A 22,172-nucleotide genomic window follows, 5' to 3' on the forward strand; every position below is an offset into this window, starting at 1 on the left:
TCTGTTGCGTTCCTTCTTCAGATTTAGGCTAATTCGGGACCTCACCATCCTGCGGTCACTGCATCGCACTTTCCCGATTACCTCTACATCTTGCATAATGGCGGGGGTTGAACACATTATGAAGTCGATTTCATTTTTAGTCTCCCCGTTAGGACTTTTCCATGCCTATTTCCGGTTCTTCCGTTTGCTGAAGAAGGTATTCATGATTCGTAAGTTATCGCGCTCTGCAAACTCAACTAGTAACTCCCCCCTGCTATTCCTAGAACCAATGCCATAGTCACCTACTGCCTTGTCTCCTGCCTGTTTTTTCCCTACCTTGGCATTGAAATCGCCCATTAGTACAGTATACTGCGTCTTTACTTTTCGCATTGCCGATTCTACATCTTCATAGAAGCTTTCAACTGCCTGGTCATCATAACTACATGTAGGTGCATAGGCCTGTACAACCTTCAGTTTATACCGCTTATTAAGCTTAATTACGATGCCTGCAACCCTCTCATTAATACTATAGAATTCATCTATATTACCCGCTATATACTTATTGACAAGGAAACCTGCTCCTAGTTGTCGCCTCTCTGGTAAACCTCGATAACACAGTACATGCCCATCCTTCAGTACAGTATATGCCTCATTCGGCCTCCTAACCTCACTAAGCCCTATGACATCCCATTTCATGCCCTCTAGTTCCTCTAACAGCACTGCTAAGCTAGCTTCACTAGCTAGGGTTCTAGCAATAAATGTTGCCAGGGTCAGTTTCCAATGGCGGCCTGTCCAGCGGAGCCAGGCTTTCTTAGCACCCCCTGCTGCGTCACAGGTCTGGCCGCCGCCGTGGTCAGTTGTTCCACAGCCGCTGGTGACTGAGGGCCGGGGTTTTATGGAGCTAATCATAGGAGGTTGCGGCAAATTACTGCACCAGTGTGGCCAACTCCTGTTCTGGTGAGGGAGTGCGTTGCCGGAGATGTTCACCGGCATCAGGTCGCACCCCAAACCTGCTTATGTAATTCCATCGACACGCGGATTTTTTTTTTTTTTTCATCCGGTGGAGAACTGCGCGGCACCGGGATTTGAACCCCGGTCCTCTTGCATTCGAGGCGGATGTTCTACCGCTACGCCACCGCTGTGACTCTTAAGTATGCGTACGTACTTTACGTATGCAACCCTCTAAAGGGTGATCATGCGTACGCACTGACGCTCTGCGGATAAACTATGGGACATTTTCAGTGTCCTAGCTTGCCTGGTGGGCAATTTCTTCTTCCGAGATTACTTTTATGACACGCGGGCAGGTTTTTAATGGAGTATTTTATATCCCGTGTTAATAAATTTGTAATTTACCAATTGTGAGCCGACCGAATCGCTGCGTGTGGGTCATCGTTAAATTAAATATGTTGTCGAATCTAAATTTAGCCCAGGTTTTTTAAATGAAAGGCACTGTGGATGCAATTTGAGAGGGACCGTTAACGTTGGTCCGGCGTTAGATTTACTCAATATCTTTTAATTGTTGGAAAATAATATTTATGCTTAATTATTTTCTTTCTGAAGTATAGGCCTAGACCTAAGTGTGATACACAGAGTGATAGAGGATTGACAAGAAACTAATAATTGGTTTCTACCGCGCGTTGCCGATAACATTCACGCCATATAATGATTTACTCAGATATCCTTTTAAATCCTTCCAGCTCAAATTTCACAAAGAAATTAAACTTGATCGTCAATATTGCGAAACCGAAATTGTTGGGGGTACTTGCTTAAGTAGAGCAGATGAAGTCGGGTGTTTGCATGTATGTAGCGGCGGCGAAGCAAAGCAGGTCCCTGACACAGCTTTGACCCATGTGGGGCCACCTCGTTGCTTTGCGAGGCAGAAATTACTTATTTCTCTTTTCAAATAAAACTTCAAATTTATTATATTTTTTCCGAACTATGTTTCGCTAATAATTATGGATAAATAATTTAATAAAGATGATAAAAATATTTCTCAAAGGAGCAATGCCCGGCCACCAGCCTCCGCCAAATCTGCAAGGCGGTGTTTCTGCATACAACACGATATGGCGCCTCGGGTGCCATCCCTAGGACAGCGGCTTGTTTTGCTTCGTTTGTTCTCATTGAATCAGGCAAGTAGTTCATCAAATGTAGTATAAGATGCCGTCGTCCAACGACCACTTTTGTGCAAAATTTGACCTTCTAGGATTTAGTAGTTAGCTAAGAGGAGAATTCTACGGCATGCAGGTAACTGCTCAACGCGCGTTACACATCTTACGTCGTACTTCGTCCTGTCTCGGTAAAAACTCCCCGAAATATAACAACTCCACATGACGGGCTCTCGAACACTACTGTTTGGATGATATCAAATGGGCAATACATGAACGGGGTGGGCTGCATTGTGACTTGGGGCAGCAGGAAAGTGAGAGCGATTTGTTCCGACAGTTTGGCGTGGGCATCTAGCTTCGTTCCCAGAACTGCGCAGAAGAAAGGTTCTATCTTAGAGATTCAAAAAGCCGTTATCTTTTTCTTTCACACTCGTGGACCTTTTATTGTTTCCATGACGCTCAGAAACGAACGCGTATAAGCGCCGTCATGCGACATGAAGCGGAGGCCAATTACAAACATCTGGCAAAACGCCCTGTAGCTTCCCCGCTGCCGGTCACACTGCAGCTGACCTTTTTCATCTATTGCACGTGGGATAACAGCACGATAGCAGACACGTGGCGACCTCAGGCTCAGACACGTTGCGACCTTGGAAATGTTTTGAACAGGCGCAATGAAAATCAAGTTGCACCTCGAATAGCTACGGACGGAGGCGTATTCCGGTGCGCGGCAGCAGGAGTACCGTCTGTTCCTTTTGGACCCGGTTTGATGGAGAGTTTTCAGGCAAACATTCACCTTCAATTGATTTTCGCTGAGGGACGACCCGCTTCCCTGCAGTTCGGCTTACAACATGGTGGAGGGGAAGCTTTCGCACTTAGAGCTTTAGTCATTTCACACGTCAAGCTTGATGTGAGGACATATATATTGTTACGGATGAGGAAGAAGCGGACAGTGGTGCGGGAAGGAGCACTAGCGCTGGCCCCGCCGCCATTCAATATACGGACGAGAAAGAAGTGGGCAGTGTTGCAGGAAGGAGCGCTCGCGCTAGGCCCATCGCCATTCAATAAATCATCTCTGAGTCATCGACCATCTTTCTCTCTTTTCTCTGTGCGCATCGGCTTGCCGCTCAGTAACATTTGGATGGAGGTGCCGGGTAATTCATCTCTCTTCATGAATGGCAGAAGGTCATGGCAGAAGGTCTAGAAGGCATTGCTTAGCTGGTCACCAGCCTGCCGGACCCGAAGCGACCTAATCGCACGTCCCACCGCCTGATCCCCTAACCCCGACCACAAGGCATGACGAAGGAGACTGACCTGAGAGACCACCCGTACGACCACAAGGCACAACTAGAGAACCAGATGACCATGTTATTCCACTGACTCAATATGCTGACCGAAGGCCCCAGCGACCCAAGATGCCACTATAGTAGAAGACATCACTGCGCGATCAATTCTTTGCGCGCTGTGGCCCTAAAAAGTCCTGGGCAAGGCTTCATCGGGAATCATTGGGGCGGCAAGCCAATTTCTCATTTTTTCTTCCTCTTATTATTCAGGCATCCAGTCACGCCCGTCGTCATGCCATGGATCTCATCCACATCGGTAGACTTGTTCGCCCACGATTGGGACGATCGCTCGGTGGCCCTGGTTATTGTTATGGACGAGGAAGAAGTGGGCAGTGGCGTGGACAGGAGCGCTCGCGATAGGCCCGCCGCAATTCATAAAATCATTTCTCAGTCATCACCATATTCCAGGTCTGTTCTCTGTGTCCATCGGCCTACCGCTCCGTAACAATACAAGTGCTAGTTTTCTTTTTCTTGACCTGGCTTATTCGAGACAAACTGACAAATGTAGGGTTTTGGGAATCTGCTAGGTAAACATTGTGATTTAGTAAGTTTAAAATCTGACGGTATGCAGTAAATTGCGCGAGTTCATACATTTCCTCAACTATTCTAAAGATAGATAGATAGATGGATTTATTGAAAGGAAAAGGCAGAGAGGTTGGCCCGAATATTTCAAATCTGGCCTGCTACTCTTCACTGGGGAAGGACAAAAAGGACATACGTAGCGTTGTGCTCTCAGTAGTATAACAGGATAGCTAAGCGGGCGGGTTGGTGATAAAGTAGTGTTCGCAGTTCTTGGGAGGGTTTCTGTGCCACGGATTAATTGTTGTCAAAAAGGAAAACTATGTGTTCGCTCTATTTGCGCCAACGCTCAAGTACTTCAAAGGAGTTCGGTGAGGAAAACAAAATAGCACATGGTAAAATTCTAATACGGGGCGAAACAAGTTTTATATCACCTAAAATTTTTAGTTCGGCTTCAATAATACGCACATTTCCCGCAATTTAAATGTCTTATTGTTTTCCTTGGTTGCGCAACTGCAGCGCCATACTGTGCATTTCTCCGTTGCCTCGCTGATACGTTGCGTTGCGCTCAATTGCAGGTGCTACAGATAACAATGCAATGCTATGAAGCTGCAATATTAGAAGCTGTTTAACAATCGCAGCTGCTCCAAGCAAGACAAAATTGTGCCCCTCTGGATTATTGCTTTTACTGTAAGGCTGAGGTGACTACCACAAAGGTTTCCCCTACCGTACAACTTTGAACGTTTGCCCCACGTTCCCCTGGCATGGGTTCTCATACTGCTAGATGGACGCGCGAGTGTCTCACGCGCAAAATACGCTATACCTATACTGGAAATGATCAAATGGACACTCAACAATTATTTTAGAGCATGAAAGATTTTAATCTCCCCAAATGTCAAAATATCAATAACCATCAGGCGGATAAATGAAACGTTTTCCTCCATGATGTTCGCGCTTCGAAAAGAGCCACACCGACCAGACGCCCAAATGGAGATAAGTGGATCGACGAAACGGCAAGCGACGTCGCGTATCCCTGGATGCGACAGCGAATGTGGTCAGCGAGTGGAAAAAACCACAAAGCGAGATCCATGAAGGTATCGACGCTGTACTTTCTGTTTAATACACGAAAGGGCTCAATCCGATGCTTCTGTTCTAATTGTAGAAAGCGTACATTGGTCGCACAAGAATTTGTATGCCCGAATGAATGAAGTCGCATACGTCGGAATACCCGCTCTACCGTGGATAGAAAGGGCCTTGTTTTCTTTGACACAGTTCGCTCCAGGACACAAACACAGAGATTTCGTCCGAGAGTATGTCGTGTACTAAGGACAAAACGACAGTGACTAACTGACAACGGGTTCACATTCACAATAATGACTTGTGCATCCAAAATCCCCTCAGATTTTCGGACATGGCGACCATGTTGAATAGGACTGCTCAAACCGGAAATTACAGATCTCCGTGCTGGTATTGGTGCGCGTTCAATGTATTTTCCGGTTCCACTGGACGACAAAATGACCGTTCTTCAAATATCTGGCAGGTCAAATTCGCCGGTGGCGGGGTTATTCCCTGAGCCAGGTGTCGAGTGCGCGCCGTCGGGCGAAAATCGTCTTCTTGACACGAAAGAAACGCGTTATGTACACCGTCCTTAAGAGCTGTTACACCCCTGATAGTTCCTGCAGAAAGCGGTCGGCAGGTTCTCAACTGTAAACCTTAATTTTCTCTACTTAGATCAAAAACATTGAAATTCGCTGAACACCCCGCCGGGGTGGCGCAGTTGTTTCGGCACTAGGCTGCTATTCCCAAGGATGCGGGATCGAATCCCGGCCTGGTCGACCGCTTTTCGGTGGAGGCGAAAAAAGCACGGCGCCCGTGTGCTGTGCGATGTCAGTGCACGTTAAAAAACCCCAGGTGGTCGAAGTTTTCGGAACCTTCCACTAGGGCGTCTCTCATCGCCTGAGTCGGTTTGGGACTTTAAACCCTACAAACCAAACCAACCAAACCAACTATGACTTACGCTGCTCTATTTAGATGCCTTCAAATATGCTGTAACCTGACCAGCTGTTATTTTAAATCGTTCACCAAGTGCGTACAACCAGCTTCATCGTAGAGAGTACGGCCCGGAAAAGTGGGTTTTGCTATCTCACATGCGTCTTGCGGGTTTAAAGTGGCGCGGCATGCACGAATAAAATTAGCGTACGTAATTATTAGCTTGAGTGAAACAACGTGGCTAATCAGCGGCGCCGAAATAGGTAGAAAAGGCAGGTCGTGAGAAAAAGTTTGATAGACTTTGTCTTCAGGATGTTTTTCGAAGTGAGGTCCAAACATTGTTGAAGCTGAAATAAAGATAATTTTTAGGGAATCTTTGACATACAGAAACTGCATCTACAGCTCCCAAGACGTCTTCTAAACATCGAATTATAGCCGTGTGAGGGGCGTTTTGCCATTAAACGTAGACAAAAACGGCCCGGCTGGTATTTCTTTCTTTTATTCGCCGAACATAGTAGGACCTAATTCGTTATAGGCAAATGGGCAGCGGCTTGCCGTACTCTCAATGGCGTGGCATTACGCGAAGGGATCTTGTGGGCATAGTACCCTTGAATCGGGATTTTTATTGCGAAAGCTATGCTACGACAGCTGTGGCGTCATCCTGAGACGCACTGTGCGCGCCCGTCTTTTCCCTTTCCTTTCCCTCGCCGTGCTCTTACGGAAGTCATGTGACCGTTCTGGCTGTATATATATTTCATAGCTAAACAATAAAGATGGTAATTCTTGGTCAGGTTACCAGGAGCTTCTGTCTTCTTATCTGACACGCATGGTGTCAGAAGTGGGATCAAAGCAACCCGGACCGCGAAGCAAAGCACCGCTGCAGCCTTGTCAACCAGCGAACGGCCAGCAATTGCCTCAAAGCGTTTCGAAGTCAAGCGACAAGTAACGCCATAGAGAAAGAGATTGGTAAAGAGCGGTCACTCGGCGGAAACTGGCCCCAGGAAATGACGCGCGACTTTTTGCGCTGCCGCCGATTGATGGATGGCGGCACCAACGTGCGCATGCGCGGACGCGCGCGCGGCGGCACTCGCTGCAGCGGTAGCCCGCCGGAGCACTAAGGTATATATACAATGGTAGCGAAGGCTGGGCCCAAAAACGGTCTAGCGCGACGGCAGCACAGCCACTTTGGGGGGGGAGGGGCGAAACAATTAGATAATGAAATTCAAAAGCACAAATAAAAACGCTATAAAACAACATAAAGAAATAAATATTTTAATGCAACGTTTTATAAAATAGGTAAACTATTTTAGCAAAACATTACTCCGCATTTTTAATTTTTTGTAACGTTCTTGTTACGCCCTCTGTTGATGAGTGTGCAGTGCATTTGCAGCTTGACTTTGCAGGCCTTGTTTCGGCACCCAGCCACAGTGGCCGCGGGAGCTCACGAAGCGGTTTCTTATCGCCAGTCTCGAAATGCCCCTTTTGCGAAGTTTTCGTCGTCCTTGCGCGTCGCGTCTCTGTCACCGTTTTGTAAAATTTGCACCCCGCCGCACCGCTGCGGCAGTTTTCTCGGTTTTTGTCGTTTCCTCCGACGTACGGCCAGTGCGAAGTCTTTTTCCGTCTTTGCACGCTTCGCGCTGTTCTTTTGAAGCGCTTAGTGCTTTATTTCAAGATGAGCTTGCGGCGTGTGAAGAAACGATGCGCCGTGGCACATTGCGACAGCATGGACAGTGCCGTCGGTGTCAAGCTACACCGCTTCCCGTTCGACTTTTACAGGTGAGCTCTTGTCAGTGTCGTCTGCTACAAGGCGTCTGCTCTAGGTTTGCTCCGAATGCTTTCGTTGGGCTGTTCGCTTCTGTTTCTGTAACCAGTTCGTGCGCACGTGGCTTCATTTTTTCGGGGATATTTATGTACTACACTACAGGGCACACACTTTAAGTGCTGAGCTGTGCGAAAGAGGCCCACCATTTGTCTGATTTATGGTGGGTTTCATGCAGCCGGGTATCACCAGCGTTAACTTGATACCGGGCTCTCAGGAGCAACCACGCGCATGCCACTGACCGGAAGGCCAGTTTAAAACCAATTGTGCTCCAACACCGCGAAGCCAATTTGACCCTCGCAACTGGTAGTATCAAAATTCAGCCACGTGTATCTGCGCGGCCTTGAGGGTGCTTTAACTGAATTCACTCAGCAGGAGGTACTGCCTGTCTTCTTATTGCTATTCTGCATATGCATGACCGTTAGGGTAACTTTAAACGCACTTCATTCTCGTCAATCTTAACCATAGAAAAGTATAGCTACCCGCATGCCATGAGGACGAGCGTACGTAACCGCACTCTTAGGCGCTGAGAGCTTGGGGCGAGCATTTACTACCATAGTTCAGATATAATGGAAATATAAGGTACTGCAGTTAGCATTGACAGGAATAATGACGCATTGGCGTTTGGAGTATGCAGTATTCCTTACGGCGCAATTGTGAATAACGTGCACGTTGCATCACGTCCAGGTGCCGAGCGTGGGTGCAGTCCTACCACAACGTCAGCCTGGAGAAGAAGACACCATGGCAGCTGCGAGACTTGCGGGTTTGTTCCAAGCACTTCGAACCGTCTGCGTATCTGTCGTCGAAAAGGCTGCGACCCGTGTTGATGCGCCTACTTATGTCATGTCATGTTTGCCTCAATTGAAGCTGTCTTAGCACTGTCTTCTATGCTTTTCAATTTCCTACCTGGCAACGTTCGTGCAACTGCAGGGGATTTTTTCTATCCGCACTGTGACCATTAAGATGAATAGCCAGCTTAAAGGAACTACTGCTTGAGCTGCCTGTGACGTGTATTTTTTGTTGGTGTGCTTTATCACTGCATTTGTTTGGTTGCTGTAATAAACCATGAATATGAAAACCATACTTGCCGTACACTGTATTGCAAACTGTGCACTTGAGCCTGTGCTTTGTGCATCATACCTTGTACTCAAAAGTACTAGCACCAGTATTTCCACCAAGGTTTCCACTACGAATCATGCATGATTGCATTCTTAGCCAGCCAAGGTAAGCCAGCGTCTGAAAGTGTTGCTGCCTTTCTATGCTGCCTTCTTTGCCAGTAACTTTCATTGGCTTCCGAATTGCACATTAGCAAGGCCATAACTAGCAGCAACTCGAGCACATTTGACTGGCAAAGGTTGGTGAGCACTGAAAGGCAACCTTCATGAGATACCGGCTTGAAAAGGCGGGTTCTATAAAAAGACCCCTTTAAAATTCGCGCTAAAAACATACGTATTCGTGACGTCATTCAACGTCACTCATACGTAGTTGCCCCCCAATATGGCGGTGCCCATGAGCCGCCATTTTTTGGACCAATGGGCGTCTATGGAACCTTCGCTACCATCGTACCTTGGGAGCACTAGCAGACGACAAAAGTTGTCGAAGGGAGCGGTTGTGTGCTCGTGCCTCGCCGCGCTTGTGCGGCACAGACCTCTTGTGGGCTGCTGCGCGGAACGACGGCAAGGTGAGCAACGTTTTTTGCTTAACTACGCTGCATTTCAAGCAGTTTACGCTGACCATGCCGGCCGGTGCCAATAAGTTTCGCAGCTCGTGAACAGGCGCGCCAGCTGTTCAGGCGCAGTTCGTTACGCCGTAACTAAGGTGGTTCCCAACCACGGCAAGGTGTAATATGTTGTGTTCCCGGGAAACAGCTTAATTTCGAACAGTTTAGCTCGTCACGCTTGACAAAGTGGCATGTGAAGGCACCAAGGCAGGCCATCGCGCCAAAATGGCGTGTTCGCCGGCCGGTGCGGCCATGCTGACGCAGTTTGCCGAACGGCTAGTTTTGCTAAGTGTCGCGTTTAGCAGAGCAGCGGCAAAGTGAGAAACCTTTCATTCTTGACTTGCTTGTCAAACTGTGCAGTATTTCAGGCAGTTTAGCTCAGTACGGGGGCGACTGCGCTTTACAAAGTCGCACGTGAAGGGCAAGCTAACAGGCATGACAAGGCATGCTGACCGCCGCGGTGACGTGCCATGGCGATTTTGCGAACGGCTAGTTTTGCGTGGTGTCGCGTTTAACAGGGCAACCGCAAGGTGTGAAATGTTTCATTCTTGTCAAACTGCGAGGCATTTCGGGCAGTTTAGCTCAGCACGGTGGTCTGCACTTCACAAAGTCGCGTATGAAGGGCAAGCCAACATGGCGTGCCCTCCGGCCGCGGTTTTGTGAACGGCTAGTTTTGCGTGGTGTCACGTTGCATGTAACGGGACAACGTTAAAGTGAGAAACGTTTGATTATTATGCAGCAAGCTTCATTGCTTCAGCTGTTCAGTGCTCTTGAGGAATGTTGTTAGTTTAGTGGCTGTTATTTCACTCACTGTAGAAATGCATTTTCAGATAGGTTCGGTTAGCCTGCATTTCCTGACCTCTACGTTGCAACGGTAGCTTTTGTATCAGTTTACGAATCACAGCTTTTCTGTTCTGGACCATAACTGCTGCTCAGTAAGTCTTCAGTACGCACCCACATGCACAGTTGTGTGCGCGGTGCAGTGACCCTAAATTTCATTGCAACCTTCTGCATCATGTTCATTCCCTATCCAACAGCCCTGAATGGACCCACGGACTGCAGCCGAAGCACGGCAGATGCGACAAGTGAACGGAGTGGCCTTCCCCCAAGCGTCAGTACTTCTTTCTGCCCTGAACAATACAAGTTACCCTTGCTGAGGCAGCCGCAACTGAGACTGTGTAGTTTATGTATAATGCCTGTTTTGTTACATATCGTTTGCTATAATTTGGAAACCAACGTTATGCTATTTTTGTCTCTACCTAAGTGCTGTTTCTCGCCTTGTGTATTTTTATTTTTCTGTATTTTGCACATCGCCTAATGTGTGCAAAGTTTTGTCAATGCATCCGTCTACATTTGTGGCGTCTCCTGTGTGTTTCATATGCAGCAAAATAAATGTTCATTTCACAAAGCACTTGGCGTGTTTTCTGCAATACTGTTTTGCAAAGGCTGTGGCGCAGCTGCGTTAATGGCCAATTCAGAGAACTGGGAATCTAATTTTCATGTTATGCATGCTGAACATAAATAGAAACACTAGCAGGCCGTGTAAAGCCAAAATAATGCGCCAAAAGGGCAGAGAAGGGCGCAGCGCCTGCTAGCATTCAAATAACGCGCCTTTCAGCAAGACCGGAAGTAGTTGCCGCCGGCCGCTTGGTGCACTACAGTCAAATAAGCCGCTGGGCCCTATGGGAACGCTCGCTCTTTACCAATCTCTTTCTCTATGGTAACGCTTCGGAATAGCAGGAATCAAGCCTACGAGGCCTTTCGACTTCCATAACACCGCGGACTGGCCTGCCTAGATGGATGAATTTAATGACCACAGGTTCGCGTCCGGACTACACGAGAAGCCAGACGAAGTTCGAGTAAGGACTGTTCTCTATACAATGGGCAGAAATTTGCGGGAGATTCTTCGATCATTAAGTGTCACAGACGAAGAAAAGAAGGACTTCAACTTGATAAAGTCGAAGCTTCATAGCTACTTCAACCACACCAAGAATACAGGTTACGAGAGTGCTCGTTTTAATCAACGCAGCCAGCAGCTCGGCGAAACAGTGGACGAGTTTGCAACCGAACTCAACAGGCTAGCAGACAGATGCAAGTTTAAGGACATCACGAAATGCCTCATTAGAGTCCAGTTCGTAGTCGGTCTACGGGACCGTGCGTTATCGGAAGAACTGCAGATGGATCCGAATCTCACGCTGAACATTGCTTTGGCAAAAGCGCATACGAACAAAACTATAAAGAAACAGCAAGCTGAGCTAAAAGTTGCGGTCACAGTGCGATCCCAGATGCTTACGTCGCCGCGGTAAAGTCTAAGAAAATGGCGTGTAGAAACACGTTTACACGGAGACAGAAGACTGCTAACTGCCAAAACAGCTGTAGTTTCTGCGCCGGACGATCTCATCTGAGAAGCGGCTAGTTGCCCAGCGCAACAAGAAAGGTGTAGCTTCTGTCGAAAGTTAGGCCACTTTGAAAAAGCATGCCGAAAAAACAAGCAAGCAGACGGGAAACTCGACGATGTTTCCGAACCCGATAAGAAATTTCTCGGCACGGTCGAGAAGTCACAGAAAAGCGCTTCTGCGCACTTCAAGATGCTGATAAATGGCCACGAGGTTTCCATGAAAGTGGGTACTGGAGCGGAAATGACAGACGTAGGTGAAAAGTTTCCTTTCCTTTCGCGCTCCTTAGACCAAGCGGGCAATCTTATTGGCCCGAGCAATCCAAGCATTTTTACAATCGGAAAGTTTGTCGCTGAAATTGGTTGGAAAGACCCATCCGTTCACACCAAACTATTTACCTCGGGCACAACTTGCGCACGCCCCTTGGGACCGCCAGCTATCAAAGGTCTAGTAATTGTGCATTTTCTGGGTGCGTTGTCGACTGCTGATGACATGGTGCGCAAATATTTCAAAGTGTTCCTGGGGACAGGCTCTACAGCTGGGGAACATATAATAAGCCTTGTTCCAAATGCAGTCACGTATGCTGTGTCTGCACAACGACGGATTCCTAGACCCATGAAAGAAAAGGTCAAAGAAGAGCTCGACAGGCAGTGCGAGAAGGAATGATAGAAAAGGTCGAAGAGCCGAGAGAATAGTGCGCACCTATTGCTCCCGTGGTGAAACCATGTGGGGCGGTTATAACATGTGTCGACTTCTCGCAACTGAAAAAGTTTGTAAGGGCGAGCCTTGAGCTGCCAACAGAAGAGCAAGTCATGGGTAGCTTACAGGAAGCCAAAGTCTTCTCTAAAGTGGGCGCCAATTCAGGTTTATACCAAGTACAGCTTTCCTAGAAGTGTCAAAAGCTAACCACTTTTATTTCGCCGTTTGGGCCTTACTGCTACTGCAGACTACCGTTCGGAATCACATCAGCATCAGAAATGTTTCAAAGGAAGTTCTCGCAAGTTTAGAAGCTCTAGACTGTGTGCTGAACTATATGGATAGCATTGTGGTGTACGGCAAGAACAAGGAGGAGCACGATAACCGCCTACGTACGTGCTTGACCGACTGCAAAAGACGGGCGTGACACTCAACAAAAAAAAAATGTTTCTCTGCCGAGCAGAGGAAATTCCTGGGCATTACTTTTGACGCCAGTGCTGTGCGCCCACACCCCGAGAAAGTTAGACCCGTTAAAGAGTTGCCCCAACCTGAGAATGTCGCGGAAGTTCGCTCATTATTGGAAATGATGAACCACCTCGCAAGGTTCCTTCCCGACGCTGCGTCGCTATCGGCGCCTCTGCGCAGCCTCCTCAACAAAGACAGCGACTGGTCTTGGGGAACACAAACTGGTCTTGGCGAACACAACCGGAGGGAGACTTTGAGAAAATCAAGGCAGCTCTGAGTTCGAGCAGGTGCCTGGCAATGTACAACCCCGGATACCCGACAATCGTGTTAGCAGACTCGTCTTCGCAAGGGCTTGGAGCAGTTCTACTCCAGGACCAGCCGTCAGACGATAGAAGGCCTGTAGCATATGCCTCTAGATCACTCACTAAAACCGAGCAGAGATACTCTCAGGTGGAGAAGGAAGCGTTGGCCTTGACGTGGGCAGCAGCATGCTTAGACGAATTTCTGCGAGGCGTTGCGTTTTTGTTTGAAACTGATCAAAAGCCTCTGGTTACGCTACTGGGACATTACCCTCTCAACTCTCTTCCACCGAGAATTAACAGGTACAAGATGCGTCTTATGCGGTACTTCTTTAAACTTGCGCATGTTCCGGGAAAACCCATCGCTACGACGGACACTCTTTCGCGCGCCAGAGGGATGCAATCAGGACTGAGCATCGGAGAACTGTCCTAAGCAGACGTCTCGGCTCATGTGGACTGAGTCGTTCGATTTGCACTCTCAGATGGCACGCTTTACCGCATACGCTCATAACAGGCAACGGATCCAAAGTGCGCCTTGGTGCTCGAAACGTGCACGTTGGGTTGGCCTGCAAAACACCAGGTACCGCCACGTCTAAAACAATTTTGGGCCCATTGTGGCAACATCAAGGTTTGCAAAAAGCTACCTCTGAAGGGTTCCAGACTAATGATACCACCACGTTGCGGAAATAAATGCTGCAAAGAGTCCAGGACACCAAGGTATCGTCCGCTGCTGCGCGTATGCAAAGGAGTCGTTCTGGTGGCCAGGAATCAGCCAAGAAATTACAAGAACTGTACCAAACTGCCAAGCGTGCGCGCAAGGAGCACCCAATTTTGTGAACCAATGATGCCGTCTGAAACAGCAGAGCTCTCTTGGGAAAAATTGGAGTTGATTTATGCGAGATGAGAGGTGCTGTCTGTCTTGTCGTTGTCGATTATCACTCTTGGCATCCTGAGCTGGCCCTGCTGGATCGAGGAACATCGTCGTACATGGTCACCTGAAAAGTCATCTGAAATGGTCAACACCTGAAACGCATCTTGGCTAGGCACGTGATCCCAAACAGACAATCAGACAATGCACCACAGTTCGTATCACTTGCTTTGATTAATTTTTCAAGACATTACGGCTGAAAACATGTCACAACGAGTCCTCGTTACCCACAGGCTAACGGTGATGTTTAGCGCATAGTGGAGACACTCACAAGGTTCGTTAAGAAGGCGCAGGAACCTTGCATTGTCCTGCTGAACTATAGCAATTCACAGGGCCCAAATGGCTACAGCCTAGCTCAACTGCTCATGAGTCGTCGCTTACGATCAAGAGTCCCATGCATGCCAGCTTCACTAAAAACCTCGAGTAGTAAGCGCCTCTCGGGAAAAGCAAGACGAAAAATACAGGCATAAGCAAAAGCAGTATTTTGACAGACATCATGCTGCTAATACTCTTCCCAAGTTGTCCGAGGGGACCATGTGTAGCTGCGAGAGAGATGTGACGGAGGTACAGTCCTTCGACCTGCCTCGATACCCAGGTATTACTGGATCCAGAGTCAAGGGGGAGCCCTACATTGAAATAGACGACATCTGTTCCTCCTCCCAAAGGGAGAAGATACCGGGCCCTCACCGGACGATCAGGGTGAACAAGCCAGTCAGCCTACGGAAACAACCGACAATGTTGTGAAACAAACTGTTTCGAATTCGCTTAGGAATACAATCGTGGCAACGCAGTTGTCCAACAACGAAGCGAACGTATTCGAAGAGACACTTTCAGGCAAAGTGCAAATAACAACGCGGTACGGGCGTCGTACGACCGCCGAAAATACTCGGCTTTGATGAGTAAATTGAAAAGTACTTTTTCCTTCCTTGTGGGCACACACAGTGCTTCTCAACAGGGGAAAATGTGGCGTCATCCTGAGACGCACTATGCGCGCCCGTCCTTTCCCTTCCCTTTACCTCACCCAGCTCTCACAGAAGTCATGTGACTCTCCTGGCTGTATATGTATTGAATGGCTAAAGAATAAATGTGGGTCATTCTTGGTCAGGATACCACGAGCGTCTGCCTGCTTATCTGACAACAACCAAAACGAGACCTCGTGGGGCCGCCGCTACACCGTGAAGAGGCGCCGTGAAGAGGCGTAGCTACGCTGTGAAGAGGCTTAGCTATGGCCTCCCCATAAAAAATCAGCCTGCCATGACAATTCAATTCACGTTACCACTACGCCCAGGCAGGAGCTGCCAACTCGGGTCGCTCCTTTCATATTTGAGATTAATATCAGAATCAGCCTGTCTGACCGTTTGCATTCTCGTTACCACTACGACACGCAGGCATGCTTATTCGGCTTGGTTGAAACGTGACTTTATATGTGGGCTAGTAGCTTACGCTTTCGTGTAGCTTACGCCTTCCTTGAGGATGAGCTTACGTTTCCCCAATAATGTAGCACTGTGCACTGATAGAGCGTGATAGGGGGAAAAGATAGCAGGAAAAAGGCGCCTCCGCTGTTGCTATCGCAGTTCAACTAGGGTTAACCAGAGCTAAACCATAACTCAGGAAGCCCGCAACTGTTTCAGTTGCGTGCTTCCTGAACCAGAAATATGTAGTGGTCATATCACATGTTTGCAACGTCCCCAAGAGCTCCAACAGAGATCACATTAGGAGTTAACAGGATACTTTCATTAGTAACTGCAGAATTATGAGGTTAATGATTCTCGCAAAAACAGATTACGTGAGTAATTATCTTTGTAAGCTTAAATTATGACTGCATTGTCTATGACTAAAACTGTTTAGGCACAGAAATCCTTAAAACAACATAAAACCGACGAAGAAATTTTGCAGAGCGCCCTTTAAGTCGCCGCAAAGTGTTCTAGCTAGAGAGATTCAACTGCTTAGCGGAGGGTTTCTTTCATGCATGTAGAAACAAAAGGTAAAACGTAGTAAACTCAGCGCCATAAATAAATAAATAATAAAGCGTAGTTCTTGTTTGATCCTTTATTGGACAGTGCCAAGAAGTTTTGTCGTGCCTTCTCTTGGGCGATTTAGTTGGTCGCCAAGCAATATAACATATAGGTGGCCAATCTTGATGTCTGGAAGTGTCAAGAAAATATTTTCGTGTCACTCGCTTTATTTATGTTACCCCTCAAAGCTAAAAGTATTAAAACGGGCTCACGATAAAAAAACGAGCTGCAGATTACATATGTAGAATACTTGATATTCGATACAATATATAAAACGCTCCAAAGCACGTGCATTTACAATATTTTTAACGAAGAAGCGGAAATAGCACCCTTTGTTTATAATAATGAATTCCGTAGAAGGTGGTTCCTTCTTATGTTGCTGAGAGTAGGAGTGGCTAAATGACACCTCATATCCTTACTGACATTATGTCCTCTTAGTCATGACGGCCGATGCGATCGAAGAGGTTTTGAGTAGAAGACACGGGATAATTTCGGATCGAAGTGATGTGCAACAGAATAAATTTCCCGTGTGAATAATATTACTAGAAAAAGAACTAGCAAGCTACTGTATCACGCAAATTGTCTGCTTTTGTAATACTTCTTGTTCAAGATGCTTTTACTACGCTAGCTTTTGCGTTGCCTTTTTTACTTAATATGGCTGTCTCGTTTTATTTTTTCTGTTGCGTGAATGAGTGAAGTTGAAGTGAAGAGGGAAAAAAGAAGCTGAAAAATTCGGTAAAGGATTTTTCAGGAATGCAAGTGGGTCGGCGGAAAGTGTTCGTGTTTACGTGTAAGTTTCTTCAGGGCAAGAGGCCTGCATATGGTTCTTGGTGCTGCTTTGGAATTCTCGTGTTTAGGCTGACGGACAGCAAGGCGTCAAGTACAGTTTTACTTATTGACGCTTCCGGAAGGTAGGAGTTAACAAACACCTGCACACACAAATGGGCGCACTGCGCATGCTCGTATGCGTGCACTTCCACTGCGTAAGCTTGAAACGACCTAAACTCTATGAAGCTAACCATTTTCATCGGAGAACAAACAAGGCAACTGCTCGCACAGTATAGAATTTGTAAGCAATTACATGTGGTCAAAGTTATGCTGACATTGCAATAATTTTTTATCTGCAGGCAACGCCTTGATTTTGCTTTAAAATTGCCCTATGAGTGCTAATTATTTGGTGAACATTTGCTTCGATTTTCTGTTTATTTATCTTAGGCTATCATAAATTATCTGATCCTAATACTTCCCAGTACGTCGAGCTTATATCTTCGGAGAAAATTTATAGTAACTCCCCTAAACTAAAGTTTATAAACTTTACCATTGCTCTTAGAATATCACTACTCTCATGGCGAATTCGGGATTTTAGAAAACCACCAGCTGATAACTGGTCAAAATCATTTTATGCAACAAAAACTAAGCCATGCTCGCAGCTTTTAAACATTAATTTTTCTACGCCCTTAGCTATGTCCTCGCAAGTACTTACAAATATTTCTAGGCTCAACGGATTGAAGAGATTTCTGAACTCACACTGACACTGGCAGGTGACAAATGTGAACGACTCACACAGTGCCAAATTATGACATCACAGAAGACGTGAAAATCTCATTGCGTTCTAGGTCCTCGCGCCAGAGATTTTCTATAACAGTGGTTTTTGTATCATTGTCTTTCGTGATGGAAACGTTCTCGGCTGCCTCTTTCGGGATCTCGAAGAAAAACCTGAGAACTCGGAGCCAGGACAATTCAGTACAACGGAGGTAAATATGACCCGTTCTACCGGTAGCCATTATCTGCAGTCCGGCACCCCCATGCTTGGCAGCCAAAGAATAAAAACGTAAATAATCATGCCTGATGTGGAGCCTATAAGTGTGCTAAATCTTCTTCCTAATGCATTAGCACTCATATTTGGCATGTGAATATATTGTCACGCTACTGACGACGAGAAAGGATTGTACTGGTATGGCAGAAGAAGAAGGAGCGTAGGTGTCTGGGGGCTAGTAGGCTTCACCTCTTCCCGCTGCACAACACTGTAAATAAACACCCCCTTTCTTATTTAACCGTAACAACTTGGTGGGAGGTGTTCCGTTCGATCTCTCCCTACGGCGCAGCAACACCAACTGGAGTTTCGACGCAGTCGCCGCCTTGCTGGACTGCCACCGCTTTCAACTATCATAGACCGCACTAACTCTGACCGTGCAAGGCGCGATGCTGCAAGCCAGGCTGGTGACAGGCCTGCGCCCTCCAGCTCTATTCCCTCCCAGTCTTACCGGGAACCACGACCGTTTGCAGGAGGAGAAGGTGAGGACCTTGAGAAGTGGCTGCTTCATTATGAACGAGTTAGTCGGTACACCCGGTCGGACCCTATCGCCATGCAAACAAATGTCGTTTTCTTTTTAACACACAGGACGATGACCTGGTTCGAGAATAACGAGGACAATTTGACAACTTGGGAACGGTTTTCCACCGAGATAAAACAGCGTTTTGGTGACTCTGTACCGAGCAAAAAGGTGGCTGAGCAGACCCTTGCTCAAAGAGCTCAATTGCCCGATGAAATGTGTACCACGTATACGAAAGAGATCCTCAGATTGTGCAAATGTGTCAATTCCAATATGCCCGAGGAAGACAGAGTCGGCCACATTTTGAGGGGCATCGCGGCAACAGTCTGGAAGTGCAAGGTAAACGTATGGATGTTTTTTTTATTGTTTTATGTTTGATATTGACCATAATTAGTCGCGTAATGAGTTTATGGTCAGCCAATTGTTTTTGCTTTCACAATGCATTTAATTATCTTTCTCCCTAAACTCATTACACAACTTACTCTCGCAAATATCAGCTACAAAAACAATAAAAAAAGATATCCCCTGTGTTTACCTTGGGTTCTCAGACTGTTGGCTCCTTTCATCATCCGAGCGACACATTGTTGTAAAGAATTTTCTGTTAATATGAGATAACAACTCTTGCACAGAGACAGCATAGAGTCAATTAGGTCTACTCCTTAATAATTGGCGCCTGCATATTCTGAAGAGCAGCACAAGCTGAAATGACTTTGTTCATATGCGGCACCAGGCTTAGAGGTACTCTGTTACTGATGGTATGATAAATCTTCAACCTTCTTATGACTCTTTCTACATGTATGAGTACCGACGCAATCCTATATGCTTTTCCATATATTCTTCTCACAGTTGAGCTCCTCCTGAAATAAAGAGAGGCATGAGCAGCCCAGCACCTATGCCTTCGACGGTTGTACGAATGCTTGGAAATCCTTTGTCGCTCGGAACTTAATCGCCTGGTTTGAGAAGCTGCAAAAAGCAAGAGTCCAGAGTGGTGAATGAATCAGTATGCCGCCCTCAATACACCTTGCATATAAAACTATGAAACTTACCATGCCGTCGGGAATGATTCCTATTAAGACCTTTAAAGTGTATCCCCCCTTATAACGAGAATACAGCATGTGCGGACCATCAGGATTCGAGAGCATTTCTGTTCGTATCTCGGTGCATTCTATTATTAGCCTGCAATTTAGATACTTCTCTTTAAATGGTGCAGGAAGAGAAAGTTTGATTATCTCTCGTGATAGCATAAACACCAAATTCTTCAGAGAAACACTTAAAATGCTGAGTGTTTTCCTAAACACAGTTGATGCTGTTGTGGCTGTGATGCCAAACATTGATCCCAAGACACTCTATGTTATCCCAAGTCGGAGCTTGGTGAGGAACAAGCAAAGCTTGTCTTCCCCTATTACGGTATTGTATATGTACTTTGATTGAAGCACCAAGTTTAAAAGAAGGCAAAAGACTTGCAGCGTTACACCACACAAATCTTGCAGTGCCTCTTCCGTTTCCTTTAGGGACTGAAAGCCACGAAATCCGCAGCTCATCATCCAGTTTCCATCTGTGCTTGCGACCTTCAGAAGAAAGACAAAGAAGAAAGCATTAAGATGAAATAAAAAAGAAAGGGCAATTAGATAGATGAAACAATAAATTAAAAATAATATTTCCACTATACTGCAACTAAAAGCATTCATTCCAAAAGAAAATCGATGTTGCCATGACAACATTAAAACTAAGTAAATTAAGCAGAAAAAGGAAATTCAAAATTACATTTCATAATACTGCCAGCGAACTGCAATGTATTTTTGTTTGTTACAAGCAAGACAATGTAACAGTGTAAAGGCAAGAGCCTCCTCTAGTTTCTTAAAGAAAACACTTCACATGATTTTCGTTAGGGCAAGATTGCAAAAAAGTACTAAAAAGTCCAACTCTTTGCTCAATTCTTTGTGTTCGACATGAGTTGAGGCCTGGGGGCCATTTAATTGGTGCTGAAAGAAGTATGCTTAGCTTGGCTGAAGTTGCACATTCTTCTGTCTGGCTTGTCTAAAAAAAGGGGGGGGGGGGTAAAGATGGGACCCTAGTCGCATTTGTACCACTGCATGAGTCAGTTGAAAGAACATTAATGAAAAGAAATAGTGATTGCAGAGGCAGATGCACTGTTTACATTCCCCTGTAATGGAAGGATGGTCTAACATCAACACTCTTCGTAGTGTGTTGACCATCATTTCTTGAGCCACATGCATGCACCAAAGGATCTGAAGCATTGATGCTGTGGGATAAAGGGCTAGTGATTGTTTCCAGACAGGCGTCACAGAAATCCACTTCTGTTTGGTCAAGCTGTAGCTTTTATAAAGGAGACGTTTCTGACACCTGTGTCGTCACTACATCATTTGTGGCAGGTGATGGATGTTCAGCTGCTGCATCTAGATCCCTGGACGAGGTTGCCTGGTTGAAACGCCTTTGCCACCTGCATTACACAGTCCGAGCATGATCAATGTCAGTAATGGAATGATATCATAGTGGGCATGGCTTAAATAAATGCAATATCAACATTACTCATTTTGTACACCACTAAGGGAACTGGGCATGCTGAAAGATATTCATGCTTTAATTTACAATTTAAGCTTTACCTTTGCTTTCATACCTTTGTGCCCTTTCCTGGTCAGGTGCCTTCTTTCTGCACGCTGGTGGGAAAATGGTTGGGATGTAGGCGGCATGTTGGCTGATATCATTCCTGCTGCTTCCGACAAAATGAGTGCTGCAGATTCGTGTATGTGCCTTGGGCTCCCACGTAGTGCTGTCAGGATCGTGCAAGAAAAATATCATGGCTTTTAATTTTCAGCTATGTAATTAGTGTCTGCCAATCTAATAGTTGTAATTTGTTAAGTGCAACAATATGTATTATGCTCAATGCGAAAACATCTTTAGTTATTTAAGAATAACTTGAATATGTATTTGCTGAATTGCTGATTTGTTATACTTATTATATGTCTAATACATGTGTTATTACCTTTGTTTTGTATAAATAACCATTAGCTAATTATGTTGTTATTTTCTTTTATTGTAACGATCGATCGGGGGTCCCTGTGCAGTCTTCTAATTATGGCACCCTCGTCTGTATTTTTATGTACTGTATAAGTATGTTCATACTAATGTGCACATATCGAAAGGTAGCAACACTGAAAAACCAAGTATTTGTCTGCGCAATTCTAAACAAAAAAGCGAAGTGAATGAAGAAAAAAATGAAAAAGCTTACATTACATGTCGATCAGTTTCGACACGAATAAACAGCGTTTTCAAGAAGTAAATGCATGCAGCTGAGCCTTTGACAACATATATGCTTTAGTAGTAACGAAAAATTTACAAAACACCGTTTTGAACTAACAGCGCTGCGCGAAATGGCGGAAGAGAAACATCTAGAGCGCCGGGCGTCTCTCGCTCGCAGCCCCGTCTGTTCCTTAAATATGAGCGCCAGCTGACTAAATAACTTGCTATCCTGCGTATTTAACCGCCTGGACGCATGTTTACTGGAGAATAGAAGAAAACTGTGAGTGCCCTACTGAAAAAATTGTATG

General features: G+C 46.1%; 1 protein-coding gene and 2 pseudogenes across 1 annotated transcript; 2 read left to right on the forward strand and 1 right to left on the reverse strand.

Moving 5' to 3' along the window:
• The first annotated feature begins 7,535 nt into the window (after nt 1-7,535).
• On the forward strand, nt 7,536-9,022 carry LOC146193498 (52 kDa repressor of the inhibitor of the protein kinase-like). The gene is made up of 2 exons (XM_084602789.1): nt 7,536-7,708; nt 8,439-9,022. Exons 1-2 carry the CDS (start codon nt 7,605-7,607, stop codon nt 8,614-8,616), a joined length of 282 nt encoding a protein of 93 aa, XP_084458915.1. The 5' UTR covers nt 7,536-7,604; the 3' UTR covers nt 8,617-9,022.
• Nucleotides 9,023-11,027: 2,005 nt separating this feature from the next.
• On the forward strand, nt 11,028-12,355 carry LOC146193499 (uncharacterized; annotated as a pseudogene).
• Nucleotides 12,356-19,255: 6,900 nt separating this feature from the next.
• Nucleotides 19,256-21,314, reverse strand: LOC146193500 (uncharacterized; annotated as a pseudogene).
• Nucleotides 21,315-22,172: the final 858 nt, after the last annotated feature.

The sequence above is a fragment of the Amblyomma maculatum genome, chromosome 4 (assembly GCF_055883805.1).
Source record: "Amblyomma maculatum isolate TAMU_Amacu chromosome 4, ASM5588380v1, whole genome shotgun sequence".
NCBI classification, from domain to species: domain Eukaryota; kingdom Metazoa; phylum Arthropoda; class Arachnida; order Ixodida; family Ixodidae; genus Amblyomma; species Amblyomma maculatum.